We start from the raw sequence: 22,925 nt of genomic DNA on the forward strand, positions 1-22,925 counted from the left end.
ACACATAACGATGACCTAGAGGCATAATCCACCTAGTATGGATGCCTTAGGGCATCAAGCATTTTGTTTGCAAAAGCTAATTTCAAGGAAACACAGTCATTTTGAAAATTAGCTCCCCATTAGTTTCACTCCCACTGTCCCTCATGTCCCAGCTCTACCTGCACATCTTCTTATTTATCATTATACTTGCTTTCTGCCTTTATTGGGCCATTGAGGACTGTTTACATTTATTTTCAAATAAACACTCTCCTTATTCCCCTTGCACTGTTTACCTCCCTGTGCATGTGTAAAAATGGCCAGTAGTAATTTTTTTAACTCATACCAAGTGTGTCTTTCATGAATTAATGTTTATTTTCTTTCAGGCATCTCTAAAAGATGCTATTATTTATAAAAAGATCGTTGTAAAGGATGCCGTTAATCTGTGCTGCTATTATGAAGGCAAGGCCCAGAATGAGCTACGGCTGCGACAACCCTGATCAGGATAATGGGTTATGGTTAGTAAGTGTAAGTGAGTTATGAACTCTTTGGTTATGAAAAAAGAACCAAGAACCTCACCAAAGATCCTCGGGTATTTGTGGGATTTCATCCATACTGCATGCTTGAAACATTTCGAACATTGTGTTAATGGCTACAGTTCAAAAATACGCTAGAAGTGGCATTACCTTTTTTGTCCGTAGTTTGACAGGGGTATGTTCTGTCCTGTTGTTACTTGATTCCATGTTATTCCTTGCATCCACATGATTAATCTGATTAGGGTTTGGCTCCTTGCTGTTCATATAAGAGGCCATATCCTTTGACTCCTGAAGATTGCTCTGAAAAAATTCTGGGCTTTGGTTACTGGGACATTGCTCTGGCAGTCTTTGACAGAAGTCGACCATAGTAAGTCCTGGGGAAGTGGTGACAAAGTCTTCTTCTGTCTTGTTTTGACCTTTCCTTGGCTTATTAAGATTCCCTCTCTCATCTCCTGTCTCTGACACTGAAGCCTCCAAGATGGTGTCCAATTTAGAGCTGGTTTCATGGTGCTTATCCTGAGGCCCCATAAATGACAATTCTGTTTCTGTGGACTGGAAGTTGGATGATTTAAAACATTCATTCTTTGCGGACCCATCACAGACGTCCATGTCAAGAATTTCATCTGTTTCTGAATGTTCACACTTGGCCTGATTTGCTATGGTCTGGTAAAGAGCAGTCTCTGCGCTTTGGGATTCATCTTTTATTTGAATGGCAAGGGTTGATCCAGATTCTAAAACAACTAATCCTTCAGGGACCTGTGACTTTTGGGTGACATCCATGTCTGAAATGTCTTCATCAGACTTGCCCAGAAATTTTTGCTCACCAGCCATTGCACATCTTGTCACTCGCTCCTCAAAAACATCTTCACTCTTAAGCTCTGATACACTCTCAGTTCCAGCTGAGTGAATGCTTGGTTTCGACACATCACCTTGCTCAACTGTTGTTTCGAGACTGCTGGGGAGAGGGTTACAAATGTCCATCTTCTTTTTATCAACAGCATCAAAATGTTCACTTTTAATAGGGCCAGACATGCATGCAGAATTATCCAAGGAAGCATCATCGTGAACATTTGCATCATGAAGCTCTGGCTCACTTGGTGTTTTTGTATTCATGATGTTAATAAATGCAGGACAGACTTCAGCATCCTGCACAGCAGGATATTCTGACTTAGTGACATCTGTCTCCTTAGGCTCATCTCCGAATCCACAAGCATCCTTTATGGCTGTATTTTTATTCTGTTCCACCTTCAACTCCACAGCACCATTATGATCTGGCGGTATGCTTAGAACAGGGGGCTGGCAAAATGTGGCTCTTACATTAGCATCATACTGAGATCCACTGCATTTGCTGTTTAGGTAAGTGTGGCATTGAGCTACAGAAGATACTACTGAGTTTGATACAGGTTTTTGTTCACTTTGCTCCATTTGCAACTGGCTCTTCATGACCTGAGTGTTTTGACTGGATTCCTCCTCAAACATGTCCAAATGCAAATTAGAACACTCGATCTCACATTTATCAAATTCTGATATGGGAACATTTCCATCTCCATTTTCTCCTCTGTCCAGGAAGGCGGCTGCCCCTACTGGATGGCAGCATTCGGGCATTGAAGCACACCGCTCCCGGCGACCACGTCTGGACTGTGAGCCAACCCTGCTAATTCCATAGCAGCAGACAAGGTCTAGGTCATCATAGCTATACCTTAGTCCAGGGCGGTTAGTTACATGATCTTCCCAACTTCTTTTCCTTATGGCAACAGTCATGGTGGACACCCACACCTATCCCATGTGTCCTGTTAAAAAGGCGAGAGTCACTGCTGCACAGCTTCCTGTAACAGAGCAAAAAAAAGAAAGATCTGATGAGTGAAAAACAGTCACCCATATTTCCGGACCTCCAAGTTATGGGGTTAGCAGACAGTTCAGATGCTAACATAGTTAGGGAGATTGCATTTGAGAAGTTATGCGAGAGGGCTTGCAAGGATAACTCTGAGGCAATCAAATGATGTTTGTGCTGTTTCTAACAGAATCACTGCACAGGAAGTGAAGCCAAGAAAACTATCTGTACCTATCAATACCATGGCTTTATCATAGCTAACGTATTTTATGAGCTTCTGAGAATTAAAACAACACATCAGTTTCTTTAGATTCTTGAAGGAGCTAGAAAGCAGTTTGGCCAGAAAGTGCTCTTCGTTTTATACCAAAGTGCACTTTGAGAAACTAATCTTTCAGCAGCAGCCGTCTGAAATGAGACCCAATAATGAACACAATGACTCTGGAACACTTCAAAAACCAAGGAGAATCTTTTTGCATTACAACAGAATATGAAAACCAACAAATGAAAATGACTATGATTCCTTCAATGCACCACAAGTGTCAACACCCTGGGCCAGTTTCCCAATGAGGATGAGGTCGCCCAGACTGCCTACTCCCTTAGAGTGACAGAAGACAGAGTCATTTTCTGCAGCTCAGCTCCACGCTGACTATGTGAGGAGAGAATGTGGGAGGGCGACAGGGAGTGAAGCTGATTAAGTGTCTATGCAGCCATGCAGTGTGTGTGTGTGTGTGTGTGTGTGCGTGCATACTTGTCTCTGCCATTTCTGTACATAACCTCCGGCCCACTTCAATTCACTTGTATATGTACATATGAATCAAAAACCAGCATATGGCCAGTCGCTAATGGTTTTACCAGAACTGAAAGAGCTCACCAATACACACAGTTCAGGGGGAGATGGCAAGAGGAAATTGAATGCTGATCCAATGAACGTAAAGACATTACTCCCCACATAACCTCCCTTCGGCTGTGTGCTGACTCACGCATCTGTTCCCAAAGATTTCCTCCTATTATCTCCCCACTCTCCACTTTTTTTTCCTAAATATGTTCTGCCACATTTTTCAGCCACATGAAATAAAAGACGGACCATATTTTTAGAAGCTTTTTTTTACTGAAGTGGAAAAAGTGCCCAGTAAATGCATGTCGGAAAGCTGCCAGACCTTGTTTACACTGCACTAATGGCTCTGAGGTTGGATCACACACATACAAGTTCACATAAACACATTTCCACACACACACCCGACTGCTGAAAAGACATTCTTTAGCCATCTGTGCAGAATGGTAGCAGCTCCCCACTGTACAGTGCATCTGTTTATAGCCTGTGCTCTCATTTCAACACACCCTCCAACCCAGATTCTAGTGGAACATTAGATTTTCATTCTTAATGGTAAGTTTTTTTCCACAGACCACGTCACCAAATGCTTACCTACAGCAAAATGAAGGCACGTGCAGTGAGTGCTGAGTTGAGGCGTGTGGCTTCACCAGGAGAATTGTGATCCAGCATCTATGTTGTCTTCTAAAAGCATTTTAAACTTGATGCAAAATGAAAACTTTTTGCATGCGTTTATGTACGTGTTAAAAAAAAATCGGAACAAAAGGGTTGGTGGCTTCTGTCACTTTCCACTTCCTAGCTAGATCTGAGGACAGGAGATGGCTTGTTGGAGCTGATGCTGTCGCTGCCTGTTACCCTCTGTCCTCACCAGTGACCTCAGCTGTCAGTGCAGGCAGGTCTGGACACAGACCAGGGTCAGAGAATTGGTTGATGTCACTCTGATGGCATGACTGGTGTCAAAGGTGTCCCAACAATGCATCTTTGTCATGTATAGCAGCCACACACATTGCAAAAAAAAAATAAAAAATCCGAAAACTGAATAATTCCATTTTTTTGTAGAACCACAGAAACCGCAGAAATCCAATACCAAAAAAGGATTGTAGTCATATGTAATCTTCATTTGTCATCATGAAGATGAGGCGCACATCAAGGCAGCCCTAGAGCAGGCTGAAGTCAAAGTGACCGCATCTGTGCATCTCCACGGCTCACTCAGTTCTTTCCCTCTCCAGGCCCGGAGAAGACAAGGAGTTTGGCAGAAGATCTGAAGTCCAGCTGAAGTCCAGAGACAGCATTCACCCTGGTCACATTGGTGCTTTTCTCTCCTGACACTGCACTCTACCCTGGAGTAGGGGTGGCTTTGGCTCTTTCCCTCTGCCTCAATTTTTTTTCGTCTTTTTTTTCCTCCCTTCTTCTCCTTCATCCCGAAGGCTCAGAGTTCCACATCCCAGTGCCTGGCTGGTCAAAGCCCACTCACTCTTCTGTTTATCTTCCCTTTCTCTTCCTCCTCCTCCTCTTTTCACAGAGGTTCAGACGCTTCCTCTTTCACCCTCTCACCAGCCCGTTTCTGTCTTTCTCTCTCAGTACAGTCTCCGTGACTCAGCTGGGAGAGGAGCGCTGCAGTTAGTTTTGATTAGAAACAGACAGACCGTTTTGTAAAAAAAAATGGGACAAAAGCCCAGTAGAGATTGCAGTAATGTTTTGGCCCGTGTTTCTTAAGTGAACAGTCCACCCGCCATTTTTTATTCATTCTGTCACCTTTGCAAATGTTCATATATCCACATATGTTGGAATTACAGGACATGAATTAGATAAATGTTTACCCAATGCTTGTGAATATACCCTTCCGGTAAAAACGCAACACCTGGCATCCAGCAGCTTTTTGAATGAAATGGGTGAAGGAATACACTACCACTGGTGTAAGTAACATGTCTATATAAGGAAATGAACTGGCTGAACATTTGTGTGAAAATGTAGAAAAAAAAAACAAAGAAAAAATGCATGGTGGCCTCAGAATCCCGGTTCGGACCCTCTGTGTGCAGAAATTGCATGATATTTCCTCCAGGTTCTCGGTCCATCCATGTATGTTGTTTATAGACTAGGTGAATTGGTGACTCTGTATTGTACGCAGTGAAAGTGAAGTGATTGTCATTGTGATACACTGCAGCACAGCACATGTGCATACAACAAAATGTGTCCTCTGCATTTAACCCATTGGTGAGCAGTGAGCAGCCACGACAGGCATGACAACAGTGTGTGGGGACGGTGCTTTGCTCGGTGGCACCTCAGTGGCACCTTGTCGGAACCCTCTGATTATGGGGACCGCTTCCTTAACCTCTAGGCCACCACTGCCCCCACCCAGGCCACCTAGGTGTGAGTGTGTGAGTGAATTGTGTGGTGTGTGTGTGTGTGTGTGTGTGAATTGTTTGTGTGTGCGCATCCTCATTAATGCAACACATTAAAACGGGACAATGTTGCAAAGTAGTCGTCTTACACATTCCAGCTTTCATCTAGCAGCTTCGCTCAGTATGAACATCTTTGTACTTTAAGGTTTTATATTTGCTCATACAGCCAAACAACAGTAAGCGAACAGTGTTTTCAATGTTTAAGAGTTCCGAATACCAAGTAGGAATTTAGTATTATTCATATGGTAACCAGGTCATCTACAATTTTTAATTCTTGGAGGTTATGGGAGTGTGCAAATGTTCAATTAGTCATTTCTTGAGAAGAGTTTCGAATCTGAGGTGACGTGAAGCATATTTGTTTTAGGGATACAAGAATATATAGGTGTTCAATCATCTGAGTCTAAGTGCCAGCCCTTACCATTTGCTCACATACCCATAGAAAATACTTACGTATCAGAATCAGTTGGGTAATAAGCTCTTAACAGCAATTGACCGTGGATCTGCCAACAATTTGGATTCTCCATGCAGCGGATCTGAAGTCTCCCACACACACACGCATGTGGTGGTCATGATGTCTCCCTCTGGGTCACCCAGATGGAAGCTGATGCTTGGTCAGACTCGTGGGAAGAGTTCCATGTGCTATTTCTGACTGTCCCTTTTCTGCTCCCCTGAAAGTCAAGTGAGGCAATGTGGAGCCCAATAACCACTTCCTTCTGACAGACATTCTCATCTTCTTACAAAAGATACCCAATCACAGATAAGGTTTCAACAGTCATGTTTTTATTAGGAAAAAGTTGGTCAAAAAAAAAAACTCTTCAAAATTTAATATCTTAGATTATCACTTTTGTTCAGTTTTATCATTGGTGGTGTCAGGACTGAGTGAAGGCATGATGCACAATTGCATGACATGGTAAAGGTTTAATAATAAATGCACAAAACAGGAACTGAACATGGGCACTGAAGGAAGGAGGTGGGGCCTGTCAATGTGCTGGTGGTAGATTTGTCATCAGAGAGCGCCGGTGCAGTGTGTCTCAGTAAGTACGGGAGATGATGCAGGAGAAGTGGCGAGCAGTGATACGTCGTGTGCCTTGTTCCATCTGTTTGGGCAGAGAGCTGTTGTAGCGTTTCCACGCTGGTCCATTGAAAAGTGAAAGTGAAGTGACTGTCATTGTGAAACACTGCAGCACAGCACACGGTGGCACAATGAAATGTGTCCTCTGCGTTTAACCATCACCCATACTGAGCTGTGGGCAGCCATGACAGGTGTCCGGGGAGCAGTGTTTTGGGACGGTACCTTGCTCAGTGGCACCTCAGTGGCACCTTGGCAGTTTTGGACTCAAAACCTAAAACTTACTAATACTTACTTCCGATTATGGGTTTGCTTCCTTACTCGCTAGGCTACCACTTGTCCAGGATGTGCGGTTGGAGAGTCCTGACGGGACAGGTTGTGAAATTCCCAGAAGGGGCAATAAGAGATGAGCTGCTGGTAGAGCGGACAGGAAACCAGCGGATTGCACTGCCCAGTCATACTTATTTTCTAGCTTCTTGTCCTTTTTCTAGATTCCATTCTTCATCATTCTCAACTTTAGCCCTCACAGTTGTAGCTGCACACCCACACATATGGACACTTAAGAGTCATCTTAAGTACATGGAGAGCATACAGAATCCAAGTGATTATCCTCTCTGTAATGCTTCACAAGCCGGAAATGAAGAAAAGTTTGCTAGATGAGCACTAGAGACGTAACACAAGCTCTTTATCTCCTGAACAGAGCCACACCAGAACAGACTGGCTATAATAGAATGCCCATAAAGGGGCATCTGAATGATTGTAAGCTGTGTATTTTAAAACATGGATGTTATGCACGTGGGATGGTTTTTTCTTCACTTGGTGCCAATCACATTTTATGTGAAGGAGAACAAGATCCTATAATTCCATCAGTTGGTAAAAAAGTGCGTTGCATTTGTAGTTAACTTTCTGTCTAACACTACGTTCTTGAAAATGACCTTAATTACGTAGTACTGGATTGGAGAATTACTTTGAGGGATGGCCGGAGCATGCGCCTCAGCATTAGTGTACCCCTCTCTGCCCGCATGTTACATTCAGTGGCTGCAGGCTGATGACTCTGAAGAAGCAACCAGCACAGTTTGTGGTCAAGACTCAGCCAGTCCATCCATTACAGCCTCGCAGCCTCTAATTTAGCGGACTGACACAAAGTCGTCGCTCTCCGAAATGGGCTACTGTAGGCTACTCAGGGGGCTGGCCACCACGGCAACACGGCTGCACAGATGCTGCTCAGTATGGATTCACACGAATATTTGGAAAACCTTCGGTGGGTCTTTTGTTCTCTTGCCACAGATTTCCCCCGAACGGCACTACATGCAGAGAGGAGCAGATGCTAAGGGCTTCACGTTACAGGCGATAAAAAATTGGTAAGCATGTGCCATATGCATTGTTGCATCCACGACTACTGTGGGCAGGAGCACCCTCGACGGTAAACACAGACTTTCCAGACTTTCACGAGTGTCTAGGATTCAGTGCCTCTGTGAATCAGAGAAAACATGGTAGATGAAAGGTGAATTCACTCCAAAACATTCAATGGTCGTAATACGAGAGCGAGAGAGAGAGAGTGGTAGGGGGTGCCAAGAGGGAGCAAGAGAGGAGGGGAAATAAATTCAGGCATTAAAGTTGGACTAGCTGGTGGTTTTCCAAACTGATTTGTAATATATTTTTTCCTGATGCAAACAAACTAAAAAAAACTTTAATCGCTCAATGTTAGGAGTAGACAAATGATAGCAGAATGCTGCTGGAGAGTTTTTACAGTCAGCTTCTGACATATTCCATTCTTTTAACTTTTAACCCATGTGCTTGTACTGCCAGAGACAGTCCCAAATTTCACATTCTAACCTGCCAGATCATATTTTTAATGCTCCTGACCTGTACCTAACTAGTATATGTGACTTGCTGTATAGATAACTATGTGCTGCATGTGGGTGTGTGGGTGTGTGTGCAAGCATGAGGATACATGTTGAACATCATCAGACAAACCGTTCTGGTGGACTGCGTCACAGGTCACGTGTCCGGGAGGGTGAAGAATGCTCCATTCATGCAGTACCCATAATCCCACACTGTTCTCTCCTACGCCCCATAAGTGGTGCAGGACGAGGCCCCGGAGGAAGTGATCTCGAATTCCTCTCTGATATAGTTTATTATTGGAAAACATCCAGTCTAAATTGTGAGCAAGGGATATGCTGCTTTGCTTTTGGAGGAAAGTTTGGTTTCAAAGTTTTTAAAAAAAGAAAAGGGAAAAAATATATCACCCCACCCCAAAAAGTTCCTTTTCTGGGCAGTTGCTCAGACAATTTGACAAAGGCTGCTTTCAGGCTGTTAGCTCATATTAAGCCGTGGTGATTCAGAGGCGTACACTGCATTACAGGAGACCGGCAGCAAAATTCACAATCTATTGAATTTCATTACGCTAAACAGCTAACAAACTAATGGCAAGGCGCACACTTAAATTTTACAAGTGCAATCCTGAATCCTTTACTTTTCCAATTATCTAAATTGCAAAGCAGCTCTTTGGGTCAAATTGATTTTTATCTCTTTACTTTGTTGTCGCTTGCCTTTCTACTCCGCACAAAATTTCATTTAGCAAAAAGTGCAGCACTCAAACAGACTCAGCTTCATGCTTCATTACAGCTGATAAAGCAGGCAGGGCAGAAAGCTGGCAGTGAACAGTTATTAGTGGCCAGGCTGGGTCTCACCATAAATATCGGCCCTTTAAAAGTTACTTTATCCCAGGCTAATTAGAAGGAATGGAGAGGGGGAGAGAAGGAAATCAAAGCCCCACAGGATGATGAATGAGAGATTGCTGCAAATGAGAGGACGTTCTACTGTGTCCTGCGACTTAATTTGTGCACTAGCTTAGGCCTGGGCTACACAGCGATCAGCCATAACATTAAAACCAACATTAAATAATTGCAGAAGAGCTGGTCTTGTACGGTGTTGGACGTATGCACAAGCATTTGAGTTAATGACAGCACCAGGTAGCACATGAAATGGTGAAATTTTTCAGGTCTTGTGGAGTCCAAGTTTCATTAGACCTGAACTAAGCTGGTGGCTCCTTCACAATGTATGGTCATATCAAAGTCATGACTGATCATTTTATGAAACCTGTCACACTCACAGTTTTAACAGGCCCACATAAAGTTGCTTTTTAACATTTTCTAAATTTGCAACAAGAAGTCCAAAAAAAGTTGTTAATTGTAATTACTGAAGAAAAGTGCTTAATGAAGGATTAAAGGTTAATAATGATCTATGAAAGAATGAATACTAGGAATCATAGTTCACCACAAAATGAACAATTACTAATTAAAAAACGTACTTTGCAAATGGAACTGGTATCATCATCTGGAAAATGAATACAGTAGGCGAATATTAATGAAAATGTGCAGTTCAACATCATTTACAGCTGGAAATGATACCAATGAGACCGACTTCTGTCCACTTTAATTTGAAATGAAATTACTGTCTGATAAGTATGTGATTTAACATAACTAAAAAATAATTTGCAGAAATTATTGGGGTGTCAGATGGGGAATGGGGAAGATGTAAACAAATTCAGAAATGTCAGAATATTGATGTCTGAGTGTATCTATGTCCCTCGCTGTGCTACTGCATTCTTTCTGTCCAATTTCACTTGGAGAGGCTGTGGCAAGGCAGGCAATTGAGATGACAAGAACCGCTACACTGGCACCACAAACTGAAATACACACATATACCCAGACCCAAACCACTCAGTGGTTCCTTGTGTGTCTCGCTCTCTCTCTCTTACACACCCACCCACACACACACACACGCGCATGCATGTAAATGGTAGCGTAAGTGCTATTGGTTAAGTGCGGTAGTAACTAAATGCTTCTGAAAAGTTGACAATTTATTCATTGGTCTAATGACTTTAAACTGACCCTTAAACAATATGCATCTAACACATAATGTGCATCAAAACACTGACCACCGTTTCAGTGCCCAAAACAATGAACACTGATCAGCATGCACTTGCACAAACAAGTTTGTACACAATCTGTGTCATGATCCGGTCCGGAAGGCCCGTCATGCCTAAAGGTTGTGACAATCTGGTTACCCTAGGGTGATCAACATGGACATCTGTAAATGTGTAACTACCTCCATTTAGCAAGAATTCAAGCCTAAAATTTACTCTGCCCCTGAACTTAACATTACTATGGAAAAGCAGAGTAAGCATTATTTTTTCCCCTATTATTTAACTGTTTTAACTGAGAGGACAGAAATTGACTACGACTGTCTCTTTCTGAAGACATTTAACCTATGGCAGGGATTCTGAGACTTTAACAATGACTTTTACAAAAATTTAGCAGCATAGGCTTATTTAACTAGTTTTACAGAGGAGACATTATGACTGTCAATACAGCCAACAAATACACAGCGAGGAGCGGTTTTGCGACATACAAAAACACACAGAATGACCTACCCATAAATGCACAATGTGCTTGAATTGCATTAAAACACATTCATGTGATTATACTGGTGAGTTTTCTATTTTTCTCTATCTCTCGCTCACACACAAACAGTGACACCCTTAAAAATGAATTTGAAGCACAGTACACACGATCAATAATAATAAATGAGACAGATTCTCTCTTGTCCCAACATTACCAACAATTGTTTGGTTGTTGGGTTGTCTTTGATTCTGCTGCATACACTGCAGTATGGGTAAAAGGGCTAATGCTGGTCACAGCGATGGCCTTGGCGTGGCGAGCGTGGGAACAGGAAGTCAGGGTTGGCGCAGACAGAGAAACCCACAAAGGCCAGGCTAGAATAATCTATCTATCTAATCTCCTCCTTGTGGGGTTGCTTGCAGCAGCGTGCAGGGCAAAGGGCACATTGGTGAGCTCGGCCATCTTTTCCCCCCTGTCTACTTGACTTTCGCCTCGTCTCCGCGGTGCAGCGGCAGGAGACCGGGGGATTTCCTCAAGAACCGAGCACTGATTTCAAGCATCCTGAAGACACATCTCTATCAGACAAACACACAGGTCACATCCTCAACAAACAAGTGCTGCCCTGGACTGTTTGGTGGGTGGGAGCTCAGGCGTCAGTTGTCTCTGAGAGTGTGTTGCTAGATTTGTCATCATTATGAAGAGCGATTGGGGGAAAGAAAGGGCCAGACAGATGAGAGAGAGGGAGCGAGGGAGAGGTTCGGAGCAAGGAGAAAAAGATTAGTTGAAAGAGAAACGAGGAAGGATGGAGACGGTAAATTAGAAATAATAGCGGGGCACTTGGCCTACACAGCCGCATGATAACACAAACATATTCATTTTTTTTTGCATGTGTGTGGACAATGTGATTAAGGCTTATTTTGTGAGGAAATCTCTCTCTCTTCATTAGCTACTTCATCATGTCTGAAAGTGCGCGTGTTGTTTTTGTGCCGAAAAGCAGACTGTTAATTAGCCAGTGACGGGGAAACGTTGGCAGCCGGCTTTATTTCCTCTCGTGTCGATGGCTATTGAGCGAGGAGGCAAAGCGGGTCCCCCCGACGATTAAAGCTGTATTGACCCGGACAGACAAGGCAGACCGAAGCTCACTTGAAGTGGAACGCCGATCAGATAATGGGCGGGTAGTCTGTGAATCGCTCAGCAAGCCTTGCTGATCAGCCTGCCATAATGAGAATCTCAATTAGCCCCGGAGCTCGGGACGTGTGCTTTTTGACCAGCATGGTGTGTTAGATACTTCGCTCCTTGGGTGACACTAATGTCCGTAACATCCTTTCTGGGAACAGACAACTTAATGATCATTGAAAATCCTGGCAGGTTAATCGCTATTCATGAATTTAAATCAATGATATAGGAAGATAAAGGGAAACAAAAAACAAAAAAAAAACACACATTTTCTGAGTCCAAAGTGATCCTTGGTTAACAAAGTGATAAAATCACAAGCAAACATATTAGGCTTTTTGGATTCATATCTACTCTATCAACACCAGAGACGTCACTGCAGCATCATGAATATATAGGAGCCTGGACAGATCAGAATTTGTGGTCAGACAGTCCCACCTTCATGATCATGGTGTTAAGTCTCAGGCAAATGGAACAAGAACCTCAGAAAAGGAATAAGTAAAACAGGGGCATTGTCCAAGGTCTGATTTTGCCTTTACATGGAATGAGCAGGAACTATAACCTTCAACTTCAAGATTCAAGAGAGATGCATTGTCAGCGCAACAGTAAACACAGTGTATACTGTGTATTGAAATACTGTTTCAAACAGACCCACCATAGTGTGACCATAATAGAACTCAAAGACACATGAAAAATGTCCATGCTACCCAGTGAACAGGAGTTCAGAATGGAAAGTTCCAGAACATCACATTCTTTCACAGTTCATCATATTCCCACGGTGCATCACGGAATGTGATTCACCAAATCAGCCTGCCCTCTTCCATTTTCTCATCAGACCAGATGCAATACTGAGCCATTGGCAGCCGTGCCACTAGATTACTGCGAGCTCTAAGTAAATAAGAACAAACCACTCCATACGGGAATGTCACGTCGGCAAGCTGACGGGGGAAGGAAACGCAGAGACGGGACATTCTGGAAACAATAAAGAAACACAGCGCAATGGCCGAAAACAAGGAAAACTAGCCCGCAGGCAAGTTGCCAGAACTCCAACACAAACAGTTGCCAGGTTCACACAGAAGGTCAAGTTCACGAAAAATCTCGGCGCTGCCGACGGGCGGCTGCATGGCGCCTTTCAGCTCCTGTCTTGATTGGGCACAGGTGATGTCTCCAGCTGCAGCCAATCCTGACAGGAAAACACCACTCAAGACCTGCAAGATGCTCTGATGTAGCATTATTCAATAAAATGGAACAGGATTGTAATGGAATTTAAAATGTTTACACTTAACCAGAGCTGATATTGGATAGAATGTAATTTATTTTCTGTTATGTTATGGTGTGCTTATGTTGCAATGTGGTAGATCACACCTTGCAAATTGGGCTCTAAATATATTTTTTACTGACTAATCATGACATAAAACATATGTAATCATTACTAATTAAATCACATTATAACAAGTGGACTTGTGTCAGACAGTCATATCGTCTGTATTTCTGGCTTGACATTCAAAATATTCCTAACGGCTTTTCTGGCTGTTCCAGGAGCAGTTGCATCCCTCACTTCCCAGCCTTAATCATTATGGAAATTTAACCAGGCCAGTGGCTCCGATTGGCAAATACCCATTAGACAAACGCAGAGCAGCAAAGCAGAATACAATATTCAAACATTTTAATGGGAAAGCAAACATAAAAGGTCAAATGCGGCTGAAGACTGATTTGGATTGCATTGCAGTTTCAGTGACCCTTGTTTGATACCAGTGCTAGTATTTGTCTTATTTTATAAGACTATTTCCTTCCTGCTGTGTTGGTGACTTGGAGTACATTCAGAAACTTCTGGTTTTCTGGATGAGTAGTTCTCCATTCTGTACTTGCCAACAAAAAATTGAATGAACACATGTGCAAGTGGGTCCTGCAGTAGAAGATCTATGAACCTCTGTTCCAGATGTATGCTGCGGGTCATGACTGTGAACCTTCTATCTAGCTCTTCTTAGTGCTACACTTCACAAACGTTACGAAATCCTAATGTTTCCCTAATGTAACCAGGATCCAGTGGAACTCTGAATATTTTTATTTATTGGCTCTTTTTGTCTGTATTGCACAATATTGGACAACATGCTGCATGTTCTTTTATGTGTTTTTCAAGCAGTGGATTTCAGTTTTCCAATGCCATCGCTCTGCTAAACTATTACAAACTTGGGTTTAAGGAATATGCTTGGTTATGATCCACTATGCTATTTTTCTTTTCATTTACACAAAATATTTCTTTGTACCAAAAGCTGACTGCCTATTTGAACATCTAAAGTACAGCTTGAATGCTGAAATTTTGGCCTGTCAAATTGAGCCATCAACAAACAACTACAGACACCTTAAGGAAACTGTGAAATTCCTACTCTGAGCCAACTGGTCTACAGTACTTAATCACACGTATTCACACTCCACTTCAATGCCTTGAACCACTGGGCACAATTTATTTATTAATTTTTTTTGCATTTATGATAGCACGCTCTGAGTCTTTTTTATTCTGTAAAGAGCAAACTGGAAGAGCAGTTGGCCTTGGGGAAACCAGCACGAATCCAACGGCCCTGGCTGCATCTGATTTCACTGGCAGCAGAAGCAGCGGTCGCTTCTCTCGAGACAAGATGTTTACTGTCTTAAAGGTCATCGTTTACGCAAAAGAGCAGAGTGTACTTTTCAGACAAATAGGAAATCAGCAGCACAAGGAAGGTAAATAACAAAAAGCATTTCAAATTTCTCTGGAGTCTGGAAACCGAACAGTGACCAGAGATCTTTTGTCAGTGTTCTCTTTTCCTTGTGTAAAGCAAGCCATTGTACGGGACATCTTGTTAATTTCCCCCCCTGTGGACTTCCAGGAATCACAGTCTCACTGGCAGTATTTATGTTATTATCTCATCCAGCATCTTATTAGGAGGATTCTTGGATGCTGCAGTGGAGTGGGAATGTGCATCTGTGTATGTGTTTCTGATTCCTGGACACTTTCCGCTCTGGCGTGGCCCCTTCCTACAGACGTCCAGGCAACGGTGTTGTCCTTGGAAACAGTTGCCACAGCAGCATTGGCAGGAAATGCTTGGGCTGACCGAGAGAGTCAAGGGACAGCACGTGAGCGGACGAGGGTGCACAAGTTCACTGGGTGACATGCCGGCTCATTAGTGAGAACAGCATCTGCATTATGAGAGCTAGGTTGCAGAACAGAGTCATGCCACAAACTTGCAAGGACACTGGTGTCTTATAAAAATGGTCTGGAGAAAATCATGTTTTAAACATTTACATACTCTCAAAGATCCTTTTACTGCTATTAAATAAATGAACAAACAAGGTGATTTGGCTTAATCATGCAGTTTCAAGCTTTTCCTACTGAAATATAAGCTGTTGCCTGCATAGCAACAAGATGTTCGTCGCAGGAACATGATGTTTCTGTGCTTTTGTTTTGCATGAAGATTCAACACCTCAGTTTTCCGTATCTTTGTCAAATGGCAAGAGGTGTGAAATGCCTGCCACAGGTTCTTGTGATACAAGATGTGGTGGTATGTAGCCTAGTGGGTGGTAGTAGCCTAGTGGGTAACACACTCGCCTATGAACCAGAAGACCCGGGTTCAAATCCCGCTTACTACCATTGTGTCCCTGAGCAAGACACTTAACCCTGAGTTGCTCCAGGGAGACTGTCCCTGTAACTACTGATTGTAAGTCGCTCTGGATAAGGTCGTCTGATAAATGCTGTAAATGTAAATGTAAATGATACTCCGCCCTGCTCTCATTCTCTTCCCCAGACGGGAGGCACCGGGGGTGTGACGTCAGAAACAACAGGTTCTGATTGGTCTGTGACAGCTTCCTGTAGGCCAGGTGTATAAAGGATTGTTCACGTGTGGTAGAGAGGACTTCACTTTTTTCTCAGCTGCTTTTCCATCGGAGGCCTTTTGAGTCTTTACTCCTGGATCTGAGGCTTGGTTCTGTCTTTTTCTATCATTTCCTCCTGTCTTTCATTTTGGTTTTCTCTGTAACATTGGTACCCCTTTTACTTACAATATTCACATATAACTGCAATAATAATTTATTTGTGTTAATAAATTAGAATCTGCTCATCCTTTTAACCTCTATTGTGCCATGCCTCTTTCTGGCAGGTAACATCACGTTGGAGTGGTTTGAATACAGTGCTTTTGTGTGTAGAGAGAGAGTTTTTTACTCCACTCTCCTCAGTTTTTTTACAATAGCAACATGCACAATTTAAAAAAAGGAGGGGAAAAGCCCAAATATGAAGTATGCTGAATCGATTTCATGCAGGATCTTGCACAAAAACCCTTTATGAACTAATAAACCAAGGCCAATCATTACAGTGGCATCATTAAAAGTGAAATGATTGTCACTTGTGATACGCAGCAGCACAGCACATGGTGCCCACAGTGAAATTAGTCCTCTGCATCTATCCCATCACCCTGAGTGAGCAGTGGGCAGCCATGACAGGCGCCCGGGCAGCAGTGTGTGGCAATGGTACTTTGCTCGGTGGCACCTCATTGGCACCTTGGCGGATCAGGATTTGAACTGGCAAACTTCTGATTATGGTGCCCCTTCCTTAACCGCTAGGCCACCACTGCCCATTAAAAGTCCAGTGGAAGTCTAAACCAAAAGTATGGAGTATTTGAATGAACTCCAGTGTCTCAGACACACTAGATTTTTAGGAGAAAAACAGGTTTACTAAAGTATAACTGAAACTCGGGGTGTCATGATAAAGCTTAATCAAATTTCTTTCCCCCACCCCTCAAAAATCTTTTAGGAATTATTTCTAGACTGATAGTGTACCTCTATTATTTGCCTTCCTAGTACCTTGACCCAATCTAATCAAATGTAATTCATATTCATATTCCATTCTGGTAAAACTTAATATCTCTGCCTGCAAACCCTCTCACAAATTAAAATTCAAGTTTCTTAAAGCTTTAAATGGAACAATATTAAAAGAATTATAGTCAGGGCCATACCACAAATATGTACAGGAAATTACAGAGATTTAGCCACAAAGCAAGCAAAACAGCAACAGGATCACAAGGTAATGAAGGCCTTTTATCTGATTTTAATTGTGCTGCTCAATGCCCCGCAAAAAAAGATAACTGCTTCTGCTTAAAAAGAACAGTTTCCTGTTTCTGCCTGAGCTGATGTAACAGCAGACTCTTACACACAAATCCAAGCAGGCAGTGGCATTGCAGGATGGACGGATGGCTCTTCTCTGCAGTAAAAATAGCCTGTGTATGAGTGGAGTCCTCTGGCTCTTCAGGCCTCAAAAGCATGGAGGTATAAATGGCTGATTGTGCCTTTGTGACAAAAAAAAGGGATTGAATGACCTTGGCTAAATATTTATCTTGCCTTGAGTGGGAGCAAAGGGTGCATTTGCTCAGAGAGTGAGAGAGAGAGAGAGCGAGCGAGAGAGAGAATGCATAAATTGTATTAACCATTAGCTTAAAAAACTAATACCGAAAAACCCTTGTTATTCATGAAGAAACTATTCAATAAACTATTCAAGAAACTATTCAATAAAAATTTTTTATGGAGGATAGGATTTCAAGATCATCCTAAATTCATAGCCATTTAAATCCAAGTGAAAACTTTAAAGCCAGCTTGATTCACAAAGGTGATCTGAATTTTATCACACAAAACCTTTGGGTTTTATGGAAATAAACAATAGTTTGAACAGGAGGAACTACCAGCCAACAAATGGAGTGTAGATTGGGTAGTTAACAGTTACTATTTTTTTCTGATCCGATATTAGATTCACAGTTAGCTACACATTTACACAGTTGGAAATGGTGAGATTTTTTTTCCTCCCTTGGTAATTCACTTGCTTTCAATTCACTTCCTACAAAGCATGTTATTACAGATCCACTTTACCACATTTTAGAGCAAAGTTAGAACTGAATGCAATGTTACTTCTTTCGAAAAAAAAAGTCTATATGGAATGAGTTATTTCATATTTTTTGTTGTAATAAAGGTAGAAAACAACCAAAAAAAAAAAAAACACAAACCATATGGACTGTGTACAGTCTGCATAAATTTGAATTTGTCAATATGTGACAAACTCGCAGGCCAGATTTGTGCATTGTGGGATCACCTACCTCAGAGAGGTGAGTCGCACTGCTGCTGGATCTTCAGCCATGTGCCTCCTGTCTACGTCCAAATCACAAACATGTGAATACACTTATCCAGAGACAGGGTGGTGAAGACCAGGACTGTACTTACAGCAGAGTGTATGAGAGAGAGAGAGAGAGAGAGAGAGAGAGAGAGAGAGAGAGAGATAGAGTGAGAGATTAGCAAAATAATTTACTTAAGCTGTAAACCGGATTGGTCCTCTGGGTTTCCTCAGAAAACCTGTGTATGGTATATGTGTGTGTGTGTGTGTGTCTTTGTGTGTAAGTGAAAGCCCTGCTCTAATGACTAGAGTGCTCTGAAGAAGGTGGAGGGGTTGAGAGGGAGAGATATGAGCCCCCATCGATCTGGAGCTCAGGCGCTCAAGGCAATGTCATCCATGCAAATGTTCATTAGGAGAGTAGCCGCTATACTTTATCCCCTGCCTCTCTCTCGCTCGCGCTCTTTCTCTCACTCACACACACACATACAAGTCAAATTTTCACCTGGTGTACATTGTGTTGAGGATAATTAAAAACATACATTTTAAAAAAGTTTTATGCAAAGTAGCAACACCTTGCAGGTCGACAAAATCAAATGGAACATGATGGTCAGGTGCTCAGTCTGTTAAAAAACAGGACACTCTAAACTCTCAGGTATGTGCACGTATCTGACATACTGATGAATTATCGATACATGTGGTGGCTGAGGCCACACAGGGGATGTTCATTGATCTATTTGTTTGTATTTGTGCGCTGGCAGCCACACCGGCACACCGTCTGAGCAGTGCCGGGTTAATGGTTTCTGTGTTTGTGTTTTTGAGTTGCCTGGTGGCCTAACGGGGGGGAGGTCTTCCCGTCCTGAGGAGGAGCGCACAGCTTATGGGGATGAACGCTGGAAAGCTTCCAAGGGGGCCAACAAGAGGACAATGTGGGGTTTTTTGGGTGTGTCTAGGTGGTGGTTCTGGCCAGGAACATAAAACATGCTCATTAACATATAAATTTACGTTAGACAAATCAATGAAATTGCCATAAAAAGATTGTAAATATCCTGAAATTTTAATTGGGTTACAAACAGACTAAAAGGACCACAATAATCACCAATGAAGTAAATGTCTGTGTTGCACTTGTCATCCCAGCAATAAACGACATGTGTAATGTGTGTTTCCACACACTACACTTTACATGCCTTAAACTACCCAAAGGAAGTTTTGAAAGAGGATTAGCAAAATGTCCCCGGATTCTTGTGTTCCCATATTTTGTGAGAATGGCTGATCGTCATCAGGACACACACACACACACACACACACACACACAAAATACTACACTTTCCCTCCTGTTGTGCCCCAGTTACAGTGCTGTCTGTCTACAGCCCCTCTGCTGTTTTAATTCCCTAAAGAGATCTGCGGCGATTAGGTGGCTTAGGCACATAGAGATGAGGAAGAAGCTTTGTTTTCTGCCTGCTGCCGTCACTGGATGTTTTCTTTCCATTATTATGCTAATTGTCTTTTTCATATCTACAAAGTGATTTCATTATGGGGATTTATTATTTTCTTTTTTTTTAGTTAAACAATATGGCGACGCATCTTTTTTTTCCACGGACTGTGATGGCTCTGTAGCCCAGACGCAAGTGTTTACCTTCCTTTATTCTTTTTTGTTTTTTAATAAGATTGAGTCGCCCAGCCTGCGGGATAATTGAATCTGATTTCTGATCTGGTAGTTAAGTACGAAAGCCACAGTTCACTCATGCTTGAGAGTGAAGCTGAAGAGGTGGTTTTCCAACATCACAGGGCCTTCAAGTTATTAAATGAGCATAGGAACAAAAGAGGAACATTTCTTCAGAAGGAGGAAATCCTTCCCGCTTCAGATCATCTCTCATTCTCTCTCTTTCTCTGAATTTCTCAAATTGTGCTCTATCTCTTGTCCTACAACCCTCTCTTCTTTTTATTTTTTAATACTTTTCTTGCCATCCTTTCCCAGGTCTTGCCATCTGGGAGCGGATTACTCTTTGGCTTGTCCTGTTCTGTTGTTTGCTTGGTGCACCATTGCCCCCTAGGTCAGCTTGCCAGGAGAAAATAAATCACATCCAACCCTCTCCTCAACCTCCATCAACCCAGTCCCACACATACACACACATTTTCAGATAACAGACATGTATGCTCAGCTGAGGTGTGTGTGCTTGCGAGGGAACAATCCAGACTAATAACACATACTACATACACACAGACTGTACATACACTTCAGTCAACGTATATCCATGAAACACAAGAACGCATACAAACACACACATTGGGACCTTTCTCCCTCTTCTCTGGGGCCATCCATCTCTCTCCATCTCTATCAGTTCTATTGAATTTCTCCCCTGACATTAAGCAGCCCCCAGAGTTCTCTGCAGTCTGGGGTCTTTGTGCACCATTAGAGTGGGTCTGGGCCATAAAGGCTTGTGCTGTGTAATTACATTAGGTGTCCTAGAGCAGCTGTGACCTGCGTCTGATTTGTGCCTTTGAGATTCTGTTATGGCAGCACGGCTCTCCTCTCCACTAACTGCGTCCTCTGTACACGTGCCACCGCCCCGTCTAGCCCATTTTATGACTTTAATATGTCAAGATGTCCAGCTATATGTTTGGATCATTCTGTACATTAAAAATCTAATAACCTGAGGTTGGTTACCACTACTGTCCAACAACTACTGGCTATATGGTACATTTCTTCCATATATAATAACCATTTAGGCAGCATGTGCCTACTTCCACAAAGACATACAATGTTTTTTCTGGAAAAAGACTAACAATAATAACTAATACTAATAGTTATTATTCTGATTATTTTAAGTAGCATTGTTGAGATTCACAGCTTCATGGCATTTCTAACATCAAACAAATGAGGAAGACTACATTTTTCCATCTACTTCTGTTGACTCCATTGGAGACTGATTGATATCAGGACTCTAAATAAAGGCTTTGGGGCAATGGTGGCCTAGCTGGTAAGGAAGCAGACTCATAAAATCCCAAACCACTAAGGTTCCTTCCCTGGAGCAAGCTACCATCCCCACACACTGCTCCCTGGGCAGTCTTTCATGTGTAATTGTGTACGGCAGTCAAAAGGATAAATGAAATCACATCCAGAATAAATGAAATCATTGTTTAATTGATGTAACATCATTGTTGAACCAATGAAAGAGATCGACTTAACTAAGAGAATGACAGTAATCATATTCAGCCATGGCAGATCTGGCGCTGTTATCAGACAGGAAAGGAAATACAATGTTGCACGGGCCACGTGGAATAATGCCTCAACCATAACTTGTAGGGGTCGCCATCCTGGATAGGAGACTGAAGATGGATGCGGGCCAGTTTTCGGTCTCCGCAGGGCTGTGTGGTTCCAGTCTTCGCCAAGAGCCGACTGATGCTTGGAGCTGTACCATCTGGTTTAATAAAATTAAATTGGATCAAGTATACATTTATCTCTGTTTGACTATTCAAATATATTTTAGACTTTTAAGTAGTGATCTCCAAGTCCTAAATATAAATCATTTTGAATTTAGTTCACATTACTAGTGAACACATTACTAGGATTTTAGTTAAACCTGCTAAACACATCACTTGTGTCACATTGGGAAACATGACAACAAAGGGAATGTTACCAGGCCCAAGTGAAATATTGTGCTTTTATTTCCAGTGAGTGGTGAACAACCAACCAAACCTAAAGTGCTATATACAACAACACAACAATCCATAGGAGGACATCACACCATGAAATGAGAGACTATACAGTTACACAACAAAGCCACAACTAACAACTTATTACTGTAACACACAACAAAGGCTTCTCTCTAACTCTGCAACACTACAACACTGCAAAACTCTCCTCTCTCCTCCGGCTCCACAACAATGAGCCCCGACTGGTGGTCGGAATGGTCCTTAGGGGCTCCAGCCCTGTGCATTGATTGGCTGGAAGTTGATGAGGGAATCGGTGGGCGGAACCATAATGCCAATCTCCGCCCAGCAGACATCCTAAAAGGAAAACGCGCACAAACACAGAGCACCCCAAACCGGCCCCAAAGGAGGTAACATTTGGAAAAAAAAAAATGCATCATCCTAAGATGGAGTACGCCAATTTACGTACTTCCATACATTCGACTTGCCTTTTTAAGATGGCAAACAGCACTGTTTTATTCCCCTCCACCTGAATAAATGAACATCTTCATTGTTTTTTATCTTACTTTGCAATAATACTATTAAAGAAAGTCTTCTCTACCTGTTGTGTAACAGCGTCAATTTCCACGTCAGATAAATTCTTCTTCTTTAGCCACCCCCCATTCCTGCATGTCAAGTTTTGGGGCGCGACCATGTAAATTATGCTAAAATTATGCTACACACGGATTGGCACAGGTACACCTGTTTCATGAATCACTTGTAAAACTTGGCATAACCAGATTTTTCCACTGTAAGATAAATGAGGCCTGAAGTGTGGACACATTTCGTTGTGTGAACCATGTGCTGTGCTGTGCTGTGTATCACAATACAAAAAAAAAAAAATCACTTACAATCTGACAAACTTTCCACCCTGCCAACAAAACCG

At 42.4% G+C, this 22,925-nt stretch overlaps 1 protein-coding gene across 4 annotated transcripts in view; it reads right to left on the minus strand.

Moving 5' to 3' along the window:
• The window catches only part of dlc1 (DLC1 Rho GTPase activating protein), a 97,000-nt gene extending 78,543 nt beyond the window's left edge, over window positions 1-18,457 (minus strand). Inside the window, exons 1-2 of one of the 4 annotated variants that reach the window (XM_028978518.1) lie at window positions 18,336-18,457; window positions 663-2,338 (exon numbers count right to left, since the gene is read on the minus strand). In XM_028978518.1, coding sequence (XP_028834351.1) covers window positions 663-2,273 — 1,611 coding nt within the window. In that variant the 5' untranslated portion in view covers window positions 2,274-2,338; window positions 18,336-18,457. Of the gene's footprint in view, window positions 1-662; window positions 2,339-3,766; window positions 4,787-18,335 lie in introns of those variants that run through there. The other 3 variants (XM_028978519.1, XM_028978517.1, XM_028978520.1) reach the window with 3 other exon arrangements.
• Between the last annotated feature and the right edge of the window lie 4,468 nt (window positions 18,458-22,925).

Source organism: Denticeps clupeoides, chromosome 4, assembly GCF_900700375.1.
Source record: "Denticeps clupeoides chromosome 4, fDenClu1.1, whole genome shotgun sequence".
NCBI lineage: Eukaryota > Metazoa > Chordata > Actinopteri > Clupeiformes > Denticipitidae > Denticeps > Denticeps clupeoides.